General features: G+C 40.0%; 2 protein-coding genes across 2 annotated transcripts; one reads left to right on the forward strand and one right to left on the reverse strand.

Moving 5' to 3' along the window:
- Positions 1 to 588: 588 nt before the first annotated feature.
- Positions 589 to 1,488, reverse strand: ch25hl2 (cholesterol 25-hydroxylase like 2). The gene has a single exon (XM_073477574.1). It carries the CDS (start codon positions 1,486 to 1,488, stop codon positions 589 to 591), a length of 900 nt encoding a protein of 299 aa, XP_073333675.1.
- A 7,885-nt stretch (positions 1,489 to 9,373) lies between these two features.
- Positions 9,374 to 14,086, forward strand: s100z (S100 calcium binding protein Z). Its single transcript, XM_073478169.1, has 3 exons — positions 9,374 to 9,692; positions 9,794 to 9,967; positions 13,888 to 14,086. The coding sequence occupies exons 2-3, from the start codon at positions 9,827 to 9,829 to the stop codon at positions 14,041 to 14,043; spliced, it is 297 nt and encodes a 98-aa protein (XP_073334270.1). The 5' UTR covers positions 9,374 to 9,692; positions 9,794 to 9,826; the 3' UTR covers positions 14,044 to 14,086.
- The last annotated feature ends 1,349 nt before the right edge of the window (positions 14,087 to 15,435 follow it).

The raw sequence follows: 15,435 nt of genomic DNA on the forward strand, positions 1-15,435 counted from the left end.
AATAACAGTAAACAGTAGGAGCGTTTTGTCTCTCAGAGAGGATGATAGATTAGTATTGCGGCCACGCATCATACTGGGATGCAGCTAAAAGGCCACTATTCATGCTGGAGAGCGAGGGTCAGAGCTGAGGAGGGAGAGAGAGTGAATGTACGTGCTAACGTGTGTGATCAGTCTGACAGATCACACCACCTACAATCACAAAATAATACTCAATAGGACCTAATCAGTGACACACAAAGAAACAATTGGCAAGTGAGTGGTTTTATACTTTGCTTTTATTTGTCAAGGTAGCTCAAACATGTCGCACATGTAAGGAAACTGACCTGAGAATGCCGCTGAGACAACATGACAGTACACTCACATTAAAAAGACATAGACAACAGTTTAAGAAATGTTAGAGTGATAATCAAAACTCCTAGACTGTTAGCGAGCAGTGGAAGGTGATCAATATAATAATACCAAACAGACGGGAAGGAGAGAAACTGCAGAGAGGAGACAAAAAACAAGTGTGCTGGAATGAGAGCGAGTACAAAAGAGGCAGTTTGAGTAAAAGAGAGACGGAGTCAGTGAGAGATTAACTCAAGCTCTTCAGTCTTTTCTACATTTCGTCTTGTCTGGCTCTCCGGCTGCGGCGTGGCTGGAGGGAGTTGGCACAGTGTGTGTGCCCCCCAGCCAGTCCCAGTGAGAGAAGAATGGGGCAAAGTTAGTGCTGGGTCGCTGGTGGTGAGTGTCGTGCTTGGGCGCCCCACACCAGAGGCCAAAGGGCACCAGGTTATGGAGTGCCCACGGGAAGTCGTACCCGCAGTGCTGCTCGATGGAGACGTAGATGTTGAAGACCATGAAGCCCCACGCTGTGAGGCAGTGGCACTGCAGCAGTATCGGGTCTATCGTAGCCCAGAGTCCCAAGTTGAATAACTCCCAGCCGGACAGGTACTGGGTGACGAGGCTGAAAGTCTGGTTGTACTGGTGGTGCACAGCGTGGAAGGTGCGGTACAGCCAGGGCACCTGGTGGTGCAGCAGGTGCCACACATAGTACTGGAAGTCAAAGACCACCATGCAGCCCAGGATGCCCAGGATGAAGCTCCAGAAAGTGGGCGCCTCACGGGGCAGCGGGGTGGGCGGCCTCCACAGCCACTGGGCGACCGTAGAAGGAAAGATGTAGAGCAGGTGGTTGTAGATGGTGACACCCAGGGTGGTCCAGATGTTCTGCCAGGTGACGGGTCTGTCCGGATGGAGCCTGTAGCGGTTAATGCAGGGCCAGGTGGGTGCCAGCAGGTCCAGCACAGTGTAGATGCCAACCAGGAGGAAGTAGGTGGTCACGGAGAGGACCACGGGGAAGGGAGGGCTCCTTAGGAGGTCATGGTGGTTCTGGTGGAGGTAGTCCCAGAAGGGCTGCAGGACCGAGCCCTGGGGCTGGCCCCCAGTCACGTTGTCCTCACTCGACATCCAGGATAAAGCCTCAGTACTGAGTAACCAGCCTGTGCCCATCACTAACGCAGTGTTTCTCTTCCAATTGAAGGCCGATCCAAGAGGATTACTTTCTAACAAGCCCCAGGAGAGAATAAAGAGGCTCTAAATGAATGGAAAGGTCCAATCAGCTTCCTCGTATAGGTTAAGCAACAGCAAATTGGACTGGCGGGCCGTCTTAGCCTCTTATGTATGTTCAAGCCCCACCTCCACCCCCCCACCCCCTGTGTTTTTAAAAGAAGCCACTCTGTAAAGGCTCTTTTTCATGGGCACAAGGACGGCAGCCAGGACTCAGGAGCCGGGCCACAACAGCTCCAATCTTTGAACCAAATCCTGGAGAGAGAGCTTCCGCCTACTGCTGAATTTGACTTTATCTTCCAAAACCAGGGGACGTGTCTTTAAACCTGTAACTTCAAATGAATCTAATGAAAATGAAAAGTTAAACACAGCGAGTCATATTCACGCTGCATGCTAATAATCAGCCTATTAATGCTTCTGTTTCCCTCACTCCCAGATTATGAAACACACACACATACACACGCAACATGAGCCCACTGAAGAGTAATTAATCATCGAAAAAGCTGTCAAATGGGACGTGAACTCAAAAGCACTTCCTCTCAGATGTCAGACTGTCGTTGGCTTTTTGCTCAGTTTGAGTTTGTTCTCAGAAAAAAAGATTTCATTGTTGGAAGCTGAGCTGCAGCAGCGACCTCCGCTCTCGTCTCTATGGTGTGACTCAGTCATTTTGATTTAATAAACATCATGTGATTCTGTGCACGTTACAGTCAGACATTCAATAATATAAACTGATATTTTCATACTATTATCAGTTATGTTTCATAAGCTTCCATCAGAATCAGCAGCAGTGTGCAGGCTGTCAACACTTCATAACAGTAGATCAACAGAAACATTAAACAGATTCTTTTTCAGGTTTTAGTTTGTCAATACAGACATGACTCAGCTGCAAATATTCATACTCATTAAGGATATAGTGATATGGGGAACATCTGGCTAATATAATTTTCTTAAACTAGTGAATTTGTGCCAGTTAAGCTGTCCAATCCTCACTCCACGAAACATATCCAAGAGTTCCTGGATTCTTATAAATGACCAAAAAATCGAACTAAAACTTAAAGGTTCAGTTCACTCCAAAATCAAAAACACATATTTTTCCTCTCTGCCATCTATCAATATCATCTAAATCACCTGAATAAATATTGCCAATGTACTACAGTTTAAAAACACTTTTATGATGTTGTAACTTTCATTTTTTCTTTTGTCACAGCTCTGTGCATATGTCAGCTCTGTCCTATTTGTGAGAAAAGTTGATTTTTGAGTCTCAGTTCATCAAATAATGACACTTTGGGATTGTCAGACGGGTCGGCCGCCATCCCAAAGAGTCAGTTTTTGACGAGTTGGTAGTGAGACTCAAATATTGATATTTATTACAAATAGGTCCTTTTAAGGTTCGAGTTTTTAAACTGTTTGAAAGAATAGGCTACATTACCTTATCTCTAGTTATGGTAATTGCTTGATTCAGCATTTCAGATGTGCTTAGTTCGCTACCTTATTTTCGTGTTCACAATCTACTTTCATCTGCTCAGGTTAGGGTTAGTGCAACAGATGGAAGTGTCCCCAAAATGACTTCACATGTCCGTGGTCTCCGTTACCTAAAATAAATAAATGTATTGGAAACCCTGCTGCTGTTGGTATGCACCTTTTGTGACATAAGAACAGTTAATTTTGCAGAACATTCAGCAAAACAACAAAACACAAAAAAAACGAATATCCAAATCCCAAAATTAAAAACTGAATACCTATCAAATACACGCATATCTGAATAGTCGAATATTCAGGTCCAGTCCTAAATAGTCCAACAAGTGAGAGAAAAAAATGTGTTTTTGCTCTTGGGGTTAAGTAGGAAATGTTCATCAGTAAACTGTATTATAGAAACAGGATATGAGACTATTGTGTGCAGTGTAAACAGTGTGGACCCACTGTGGGCAACACAAAATGCATGTATAAAGTATAAACAAACACTTACATCCTGTCTGCAGTGCACATGATACTCACTGAACACAGGACAGAACAGGTTAGATATCAACATCTGATGAGCAACAGGTTGATACCACTGAACAGCCAACAGAGGGCAGTAACAATCAAGAAAACACTGTGGACACAGAGGACAACAAAACAATGAATGAAGACAACTTAGGATAATCATTGCTGCTTTTTATTAACACTGACCCCTTAGATAAAGTGCAGTGTATATTTTATCTTTTGATCTTTGTTCAGCTTTGTTATCCTTGTTTTTAGCTTTACTTCTATTTCCATAGTAATGATATTTCTCTGATTAATTCACAGCCACTGTGTTATGAGTGTAGCCCATTCATTAAAATATGTGAGGAGACATTGAATCAAAATGCAAAAGGCCTGTGAAATTCCAGACGTCAGTGATTCATGACGACATTCAGTGAGACGGAGCGCTGCACGCTCTCTGCAGACTCTTATTGCATCGGCCTGAGGCTGGATGTTTCCTGTGGGGTTTTCATTTCAAGTCAAACCCAGAGGAAAAACTGTGAAGTCAAAAATAACTGTCAGCTCGAGGTAGAAGACCTGGCCTCCGACTGACTCGTCACATCCAAAAGTATCGACCCCCTCCAAGAAATAGAGGGTGGCTGTCGGCACATTGTCAGATACGATAAGGACGAGTTGCTTCAGTGCCACAATGATCAACTGCTGCAGTGGACACGGACCATCACAAACCATTTTGGCTTCTGTGCCACCACTTGCCAGACAAGTGTTGGTAAAAATAATGACAATCTCACTCACTGTTCACCACATCACTAACATGCAGCACTACATGTAGGTGTCTGAGGAGACGATGACAAGGTGTGAGACTACTCTCCTCACTCCCGAGGGAGAGGACACGTCCACTGAGCTCTGCAGCCGCTGCAGGTCTGAGAAACACAGTCCAGCTCCAGAGAGCTCTTTTTAATGCTCTCTGTACTTCATTGATGAGGTTTAATGTGGTTTTTGTTACTCAACACAATACGGGTGGATTTGTACTGCAGAACAGATCTGCTGTATATGACCCAGCAATGAACTCCTGTCGACACATACAGTACAATGCTTTGTTTTTGTGTAGCTGCTAATCTTCCACACATTAAAACATGTGCACATCGAACACCTGACTATGAAGCGAGGAACTGTCCATCTGTCCATCTGAACTTTTCATCCGATCTACTTCACACTTGGCAGGTTTGTTGCTGAGGACCTGAGGAAGTATTGAATTTGGTGCAATTTTGAAAACGTGACGTGTTCAATATAAATACATTTTGAATAAACATTGTACACTGCTCACTTGTAATTTAACATCATCGCTGTTCCTGCCCCACGTTGACTTATCATTTTAATCCAAACCATGATCTTTGCCAAAACCTAACCAGGTAGTTTAATTGCCTAAAACATTGAAAACAAAGTAATTTGTTGATTACTCACGCCCACGTAAAAAGTCACATGAGTGATCCATTCATCCAGCAGAATTTGTCAGGGGGGCTGTATTTGAGCATCTTTATCACATACAGGCCGACTTTTCCAAAAGGTTTTCCGGCAGAAATCTTCTTCTATAACCATCCAAACTGTCTTACAATGCAGAGTATCACTTTCCATGCACAGAGATGTGAGAACAAACACACAAACTATTGAAAAATAACATGCAGTCAGAGCTTAACGCAGCATGCACTTCTGTGTCCTGCAAAACCACACCCACCTGGGTCAAATATCAAGTTTTTAACACTCACAAAGTCAGGGAGCTTATTAATGATGTAATATGATAACAAATAAATACTTTTATGGTCTTACTTTTACAAGCGGCCAGTCAGATGATGAGAAATCCTCCAGCAGCTGTTTACACTGATCCTGACAGGGTGACATCCAAAGCTATGCTAACACGTTGGATCAGGCTCGTCCCCGAGCAAACGCTTCTCTTTACATTCATAACCACTAAAACCACCTGATAAACGGTTTACTTAACACTATGATGTCACTGTAAGGAGATATTTAAAGAACGTTTCATTTTATGTGTATAAAAAGTGAGTAAACAGTTTATGAATGACCGAAAGCTGAATATGATCAATCAAAGGATATATGATGAAACATCAACACATTTTAGCTGTTTAAACTCACAAACATGTTGAGGTTGAAGGTTTATTCTTCAGACATGGTCTTAAAATAATATTTGATATTTTTAGGCTCTATTGCGATACACAGTAAATATCTAGATATTTTTAAATCTCCTCCAAAACATTTCATAAATGCGACGACTGGGCGGCAAAATCCAATATTACACTATTTTTGGCCAAATACCTTGATATTGAAATATGTTACTGTGATTAGAACAAGAAGGACAGACTGCTATGTTCAGAAAATAACATGACTTTACTGTAATGCAGGTGAAGACAGTACTTTGCATGATGGCTCGCTGTTGTTGCTGTGTAAGTTCGGATAAAAGCACTTTTTAAATGCATCCATTTATTACAGCCTAGTCACCAGAATAAACAGTTGGTATTGATACGCTTTTTCAACATTTGTAAGCATGAAATCACTGGATATTTTTAGTGAGACATCAGGACATTTCCAGCTGTTTGTGATGACAGAATCGAGTATTTCAAGCCAAAACATGATCTTTTCCAGACAGTTATGAAGCGTTTTTTGTGCCTCAAAACCACCTAACCAGATCACAAGCACAACGTTGTGACAACATAAAATACAACATTTAACCTGAAGAAATGTAAAACTTCAACATATCTGTGGTTTGTTAACTGAGTGTGATAATGGGCATTTCATCGACAAACTTTGAGATGTGAGCAGAGATGCAGAGTCGTGAAAATAGACTCATCATGGTTTCATTTCCTCCTTTTTGTAAAAGCTCCTTCAGGCTGCATTACGTCACAGCTGAAGGCATGAAAAAAATAGGAAGAGATTCATGTCAGGGCTCATCAACAGGTGCAAGACTACATCCACCCAAACAAAGCCTCAAGTCAGCCTGGTGCAGAACAGAGAAGAGGACAAACCTGAGAATACAGAGTCAGAGTGAAACATCAGCAGGTTTGATTTCACACCTCAGTGAGACAAAAGGAAACAAGACTACAACAGTGATAGCAGCTCTGTGAGGCTCGTTATGACCCCTCACTTTGTGCCTGCAGAGACTTACCTCTCTTAAAGGAGACTGCAGTCAGAGGGGTATGAGAAGTCAAAGAATCACTCAATAATGTTTAGATGTTTCAGTCTGAAACAAGATGGTGGGACGACCCAACTGACCACCAGCATGGCTTATAGAAATAAAATAAAATGCAATGAAATAAAAGGTTTCCTTCCTCTGTATGTAAAGTTCATTAAGTACGTTTCCCCTCATGATCAACTCATAGTCCAGTAGTTGATTCATACTTTCATATTATAACTGTCTTTATATGTTATTGCAGAGAGACGTTTCAAAGCTTAGATTGAAGCCTCATCTCCTCTTGTCTTTGTAGTGACCTTCAAGAGGCGGCAGAGGACCTGAGGGTACACGAGGAGACATAAAACCATACATCACCCGTCGTAAAGGTAGGAAGAGAGCTTTTCATTCCCTTAAAGAGCGTGAGCAGGGCTTTAAAATAAACTATCTTTATCTTACAAAGACCGTTGAGGAAGTTTCCTCCTTTACAGTGATGTCGAGATGGATATGAATGATGGCAAACAGAACAGCCAAGGATCAAAACAACAATGTATGATAACAAATGTAATAAATGAATAAAATGAAGTTTAACGTACAGTGAAACAAACGAATACAAGAGTGACACATTTACACCTGCAGCCTCGTGTAAAACAGGTGTTGTGATTTTTTTGTTTTGTCTCAGAATATTTGAATTTATCTCTCAAACATGAATGTGAGGATGGAAGTTTATTAAGTAGTTTTTAGTATTTGGCTCATTTAAGTACTGCTTGATATCTGTTCAGTGTTTCTGTGAACATCTGGACTCAAACTGACCTATGATCATATTTCTTTGATAAAAGAAACAAAGTAAAATCTGTTTTTAATATCACAATCATTTCCTATCGTTCTTATTGATGCATGTCCCGCAACTTCATACGATATGAGGGTAACGTTCATCTCACTGATATCTAAAATCACTCAGCATGTTGTGGTTGCAGCCGTATTGTAATGACTTGAAATCATTTCAGTGACATGATGTCACTTTGTGTTAAGGCTTTCACGGGTCACCGTCCTGCACATCATTTACTACAAGCAGCCGTGAGGGGAAACTGTTTCATCACCTTAACAAATGGAAACTTCTCTTATCTTCTCCGTGGCCGAGGCTGCGAGTGGAAGAAAAGTTGCAGGCGCACCTGACAACTGACACCCCTCAGGTGTCTTTGGGAGCTGAGGGCTGAATGGACTGTTATTCTCCGCTGTCAGTTATGACACAGTGACAGAGGAGGGACGATCATGTCCGGACACAGAAAGACAAAAGGTGAAAGCTGCCGTCGCTAAAAATAAACCCCGCAATGAAAAAATGACGATTTGAAATCACAAGGTGAAAGTGAGAGAACGGTGAGCTGCTGGCAAAGAGGCACGTCTCTGCAAGTGTGACGTGTTTCACTGATAAGAAGTCGTGAGGCAGGAAGACATGTTCAGAAATACAATGTCACTTGATATTACAAATATAAATAAGAAAGTAATAGAATAGAAATGAAATAACTTTATTGTACAGCTGGAGCAGGAAAATTGTCTTTGGTCTCATCCAGAAAAACATGTCCACAAGATCTAAAACAAAAAACATCACAGTAACGAAACAAAGATCTCTCAATGTTACAACCGTCAGTGCACTCATACTCATAAGTACCTTAAAATTGTTCCTAAGTACAATATTTAGCACCATACAGCGGATTAGGAAAACATCAGTTAATATTTTCAGTCCACCAACTACACAAAAATAAAAAAGCTGTAGTGTCCCCTGAGCAAAATACATGACATATGTTTCAGTTAATCTTGACATTGCGGTGGTTCTCATTAACCAGCAGGATGTGGCTGCTGTAAATGTGTGAATCACAATCGTCCTGATGGCTCTGATGAAGGCCACAAGCCGAAACATGTCTGTGTTGGTGGAATCCAAATTTCCACCCTCTGGACTTGTGGACTGAGCCCTCACGGGCTTCAGTCGTATGTTCAGTGACGCGTTCACTGTCATCACGTCAAGTCTATGGGTGTGTGAGAGTGCGTGGCAAATATAAGCCACTGACAGGCCTGAAGACTACAGTAATAACCTCTACAGTCTATACTTCTACATATTTCTGTATCGTGCTGTGGTCGAATATTATTTCTGGCCTACACATTTCAATTAACGTTATAATAAAGTAATTGTTTTACACATTCATAATAAATTCTACGATGTCATGTCCGTATTGCAATGAATTGTGGGTAACTGAATCAGTGAAGTCCAGTGAAGTCTGAAGCCCAAGCGGACTCTCTGGAAGTCTGCAGAACGCGCCCACAAAATCAAAAGACATCCGGACATTTGGATGCAGCCTTGTTCTTCGTACTACAAGTGTTGCTGGAGCTTTTTGAGCTTTTTTCTCCATACACCGTGGAAGAAGATGAAGTTGTGCCAGAAACCCCTACTGTAAATCAAAAGTCATAAAGGCAAGGACGCCATCACATTGCATATATTACATATTAATAACAATACTCCAATGTTTTAATGGGTCTTACATAAATAAATGCATTTAGAAATGTTTTTGAATCATTGAATCATTAAAAAAACTGATAATTAAATAAAATATGCCTTTAACAACAGACTAAACAATCAGATTATCCACATTGATCTTCTGTTATGAGGTAAGAGCAGATTTCTCTGACAGGTCTGAACTCATCCTCCTCTGATGAAGCGTTTCAGACTGCTGGATCACCTGTAAGTGATGCAGACACATGTGGAGGCCAGAGCATGGCTCAGGCTTTGATGAATACCCAGGGGGGCTCCAGGGTTACACTGGCACTTGTTTTGTTTTTCACTTAACTGCCTTGATTAAAACCTGGAAAGAAATACAGTTACCATGGGAGTCTCACCTGTGGAACTAATTATCGTCACAAAGATAGCGGATCGCCCACTTGGCTCGTCCTCATTTCCTAATAAACAAGCTGAGCCGCAGCGTCTCTTCTCACATCAGTACCGGACTCTAACCAGGTAACAACACCTCTCACGACGCCTGTTTCTCACTCTCATGTCAATACATTTAGTTTTATTGTTTTAAAATGTGTTAAATCTTTAAACACTTTCATTTTCAGGAAGCTGCAAGACGTCCTCATCCTCCCAGCAGAATGCCGAGCCAGTTAGAGGGTGCTATGGATGCACTGATAACAGTTTTCTACAACTACTCTGGAAACGATGGAGACAAATTCAAACTCAACAAGGGCGAGTTAAAGCAGCTGCTGAACAGCGAGCTCACCGACTTCCTCACGGTAAAGACGACATTTAGCATTACGATTATGTTGTTGTTCTTCTAGTTTATCGTTTATTTTAATTTAAATTGTCAAACATTCAGATGAACTGTTTGCTAAGAGTTTTGTTACACTGAATAGAGAACAGTCTTCCCAAAAGTAAACGGTAACGCATTATATTATTATATGATATTACAAACATTAAAAGAAATTCAAAGTTTTTAGGAAGCTGCACGTAATCAGATAAACAACCTCCAGTGATGTCACTCAGTGACTAAGTTGCATCGTGGGTAATGTAGGCTCCTCATTTTAAAAAGGAAGAAGAATGTTTGGAATAAAAAAAGTGATGTGTCTGGTTCTGCTGGGTTGATTTTGATAATTTGTTTTTAAACTGTCCATAAAGAGTCCAACAGTGTTAAAGGAAAATTGGTAGACCAGTGGACTGCTTTTCAAACCCTGCTGCCTACATTACCCACAATGCAACAGTCACCAAGGGACATCACTGGAGGCATTTTCCCAGATTACATGCAGCTTCCTCTGGAGCCACAAAAGGCTTTATGCTACTTATTTTTTTTACATATTGCAGCAGTACTCCCCAAGACTTTCATGTGGAAAATTGGTGGAGTTACCCTTTAAGCATCTATAAACTGCAGGTTTCTAAGAAGTATAAATGTATTATAATCCAACACTAAACATGTTTGTTACACTATGATTCACACTTTTCTTAAACCTTTACTAAGGGTTCTTTTGCTCTATTAAGATTAATTCATATTTTATTGTGCATTTATCATCTATAACGATGCACTTCTTAACAGTTAACTGTGCTTTTGCAGCTATAAAAAAATCTTAAAAAAAATTGTTTATAAGTGCATAATTAAAAATGTATGAACCTGAATAAGGCATCATTCTTGCTTTAGATGCATAATATTTTTTTTTAATAATAATAAATAAACAAAAATAGCTTTATAGAGGTTTAACAAAGGTTTGTATACATTATAAATACACTAAAAAGACATTAATTAACGTTCTAAACGTCTATTAACTGTAAACAAGTGCTTATAAATGTTTTATAATCGTTTTCTTTTTCTTCTTTTTTAACATTTTAACGTCAACTGCATAATAAAGGATTTATTAACCTATATAAGTCATGTTCTTACTTTAGATCCAGTAGCTATAAAAAAAATAGTTATTAAATACATAATTAATGATTTTTTCATTTGGATAAAGCAACCTACCTATTATGTTATTATAAATAATTATTAGAAACTCACAAGGCTTTTATTAATGTTATTTAGCAGTCTATAAACGGTTAACAAGTTTCATGTAAGTACTAAAAAAATGTCTTAACAGGTAATTAAGGTTTTTCGAAGCTATAACAAGTTAATTTTAAAATGTTAATAAGAAAAAAAAAAGGTTTTTAAGAGCATAACAAAGAATTTACTAACCTTAATAGGGCGTTGTTCTCACTTAGCATCCAGTAGCTAGTAAGTACATGGTTATCTGCCTATAAATGCACAATAAAATATGTATTAATCTCAATAAAGCACCAAAAAAGCTCAGTGAAGTGAGCTTACCTGTTATGTTATTATAAATAATTACTACAAACTTTTAATAATGTTATTAAGCAGTCTTTAAACAGAACGTAAAAACATTTGTGTAGACTTATTAATGTTAATAAGTATCTTATAAGTACTTATTTAGGGCTTTATTACCTATTAACTAACACCTATTACAAGGATGTTTATATAAAGTGTTACCAAGAGGAAACATACGACCGTCCTGCATATGAACAACCATTTTAGTTGATGAGATCACAGACACATTTGTTTTTAACAGAATGAAGCAAAGTGCTGACGGGACTCAGAGCGTCTGAATATGTTCGTGCACCAACGTGTGACCTTTACATCTGTGTTTCCTCAATGGATCTATAATGACCAATAGCAATCAGGGAAACACGCTCATTAAGGATTTTAACCCTGTGGACGATGCTTTGCTGTTGCCTGACTCGCCTAAAAGTTCAATTCGATAACCAGTTTTTCAGATGATTTAAGAAAGAGCTTCCTGACCTTGTTTGAGGGAATTGTTTTCTCATTGATTGCTTCCCTGCTGTCAGAGTGTAACCGCTGGTGGCTCTACTGTGGGAAATAAAGGCTGTGGAGGAGATGGATAAGGTCATTTCAGATAAGCCTGGGTCTGTGTGATAGCAGTTTGTACAAATGATTGAGACCGTCCACAAAACGGCCGAAGACTCGGAGTAAAACCTCTGATGCCTTCAGATATATTTTTTTATCTTCACTTCTTGTCCTCCCTCATGCGGACGGGAAGCCTCAGGTGCTCACGCATCATCATCAGTGGCCCATATCGCCTCCAAATATAGACTCTCCCATGATGTCATCACATCCCCCCGGGCTGTAGTCACCTCTGAGAATAGATGCAGCCGCAGCATAACATTCACCCTCAGTTTCCTCTGACAGGAAACTTTGACGCTCGAACACAGAGGCTTGATAGATTACTGTATATATATATTGTTGAGTTATGGTGGGGAATAATAAAAAGATGCTTTCAGGACTGAGAAGGAGAAGGAAGATGTAGAGGACAGTCACGTCTGGAGCACGATGCTGTTTAGTCTTTCAGTTTAGCTTTTAATTGACTCTTGGTTCAGGATCTGTAGGTTTGCTTTAGATCGCCTTTTAGTTTATTTTAGAACTACTTGTTTATTTTATTGATTTAACTGTATTTAAGTCTAAAAAAAGGAAATTAAATTGCTTTATTTTTAATGGAATTGTGAAGTTTTACTGTCTCTGAAAACCACGTGTCTTCAAATTTAAGGTTCCTTTATGGTTTGAGAAAAGGCAAAATTCTCCGACTGTTAAAATTAAATAAGCTAGATTTAAAATATGTATATATATATGTGTGTTTACTGGTGGGGCAACGGTCCACAATCTGCCGCCGGCTCAACCTCAAGCACAACCCATTAACACCAGGCAACCATGGAACATACATTTAGGAAATATCACTCTTATTCTCGTCTCTTTTGTGGTTTGATTAAACAGTAAATTCATTGTGGCCCACGACACCCTCCCTCTCTCTGGGAGAAGGGAGGACAGCCTAGATCAGACCGATCGACCCCCCTCTTGTCCTGTGGACGACCAGGACCACGAAAATCTCTGTCAGCTTATCTGATGCGTTATTATTATTATTATTAGCCTGTCAGCTTTACCTAACAAGCCCAGAGACACACCTCGTCAGGGGAGAGGCCGGAGGGAGAAAAGTATTGCGAGGGAACATGAAAGTAGTCCTAAAAAAAACAACTCACCATGACCCTGAGGGCGGCTCCATACATAGCAGTCAAGTAAATTAAAAACGTGTGTAGCTTTTGTTAGGAATTCCTGATGCGATTTGTCTACTGGTTAAAAACCCAGCTTTGAGTCTCTTTGACCATTAAAAACAGAAAATCAAATAAAACAACACGCAGTATGGTGGTAATAAGTAATGAGGTTAATGGATTTTAATTTCAACCTTATAAAATATTGTCTTTAACGAATGCAGCAACGTAAAGATCAACGTTGCCTCGGAGGTCAGAGGGTGGAAAAGGAAAACCATGTCTTGTTTCTCAAATGAGTAAAGCAATAAATGCCGTGAGTGTGATCAGCTGCAGCTCACGGGTCATTTAGCAGCAGCATCACTCTGCTCTCCAGCCGACACGGATGGCTGCTTTTACCTCAAGTCGATATTAAGCTCCAATATCAATCAAACAACCGCATGTTACTCATCCTGCATGCACGGACTGATATCACGACATTAACCCAGCGTGTGTTGAAGCTACTTTTTAATTGCTCAAACAGGGATCTGAAGCGTCGATACTGTAAGTCCAAGTAACACAGGAGCTCATTAAGAGGCGAAAAGACTAAACGTTCTCTTCCTCTGTGTTTTGTTTTCAGTCTCAGAAGGATCCGATGCTGGTGGAGAAAATCATGAACGACCTGGACTCTAACAAAGACAACGAGGTGGATTTCAACGAGTTTGTTGTGTTGGTGGCCGCGCTCACTGTCGCCTGTAATGACTTCTTCCAAGAGCAGAAGAAGAAAAACATGTAGGAATCCAAATGTGAGCCAACTGTAAATCTTTAACGACAGTTTGAAAATGTTAAAAACAACACAGTAAATGTCCCTTCAGTTGAATTATTGTATTAGCATTTCCTGCTAAATAGGATTAGACGCTCTGTTCTGTTGTTGCACATCAAAAAAATCTAAGTTGTCTTTCAAATTTTCAGCCTGGAGCTGTTAAACAATAACTTGTTTGATCCAAATTACAGTCTTTTTTATATTAGAGTGATGTTTGTAACTAGAAAATACAAAGTGCCCTTTTCCTGGATTGTCTGAATTGTCCTAATTGTCCTTTTTATTGTGTTTGAAGTTGTTTTTTATTCCAAACTTGTTAGCATTAGAGAAACAACTCTGATACTGAAAAATTAATTCAGTAGCATTAACCTTTAAAATTGCACCTTTGTCATTTAAGAGTTTGTCTTTGTGTCCTTTGTTGTCATTTCTTTGTTGTCCCAGTGACAGTCCCAGCTGAGGCCGCCCCTGCTGCATTTTAAATGTCAAAAGTTAAATATCTCCTAATTGTCTTTCGAGGCGTTGTCACATCCTGATGGTCCATTTAGTAGGAAACATGTTGGTCCCTCGTCAGTCCTGCTGTCAGTCCGTGTTCCCCGAGGAGGACGACTTTTTCCCTCGTGTTGGCACAAAGCTGGAGTCATGGAAACATGCACAGGATCACAGTTATGATCTGTCCTGTCTGTCACATTTAATCTGTTTAAATCTATTGTGAGTTGTACGAGAAAACATTTTAAAATTCTGACCATCAATCTGAAAATCTCAAAATAAAGTGTGACCTCATGTACAAACTAAATGAACCTGCAGTGAATAAACAGCTCTGTATCATGTGGAAACTGGAGCACGTGACTTTTTTGTCTCGGATTATTTATTGTGTGCACGTACTGATGTTTGAGCACAAAATTTTTATTGATGTGTTTGTTTGGGCATGTGTGCATGTGCAGTGGTGGGAGTAGATCCTTTACTTGTGTACTAATAAAACGGTTCTGAAAAAAAGCATTATCAGCATACTATATTTGTAAATATCACAAGTAAAAGTACTCAATCAGCTGAAGTCACATAAGTGTCATATGCACCATGTTGACAATCACGGCAAGCCACTGACCACAGTTCTAGACTATGTTTCAACATTTCTAACTGTGAAACCACTGGATATTTTTAAGCTGTGTTTGGGGTAACAAAACCAGGTATTTTAAGCCAAATCATGATGTTTTCAAAACCCTAACCAAGTGTTACAATGCAATTTGGGACTCAAACATTTACTTTAAATGGAAATTGACAACGTTAGCCCCTCCTAGTGTTTCCCTGTGGTATTACTGTTGGTGCAACTGTCACAAGGACAGCGTTAGCAGCCTGGCTACTGTCCAAAGC

Source organism: Pagrus major, chromosome 12, assembly GCF_040436345.1.
Source record: "Pagrus major chromosome 12, Pma_NU_1.0".
Taxonomy (NCBI): Eukaryota; Metazoa; Chordata; class Actinopteri; order Spariformes; family Sparidae; genus Pagrus; species Pagrus major.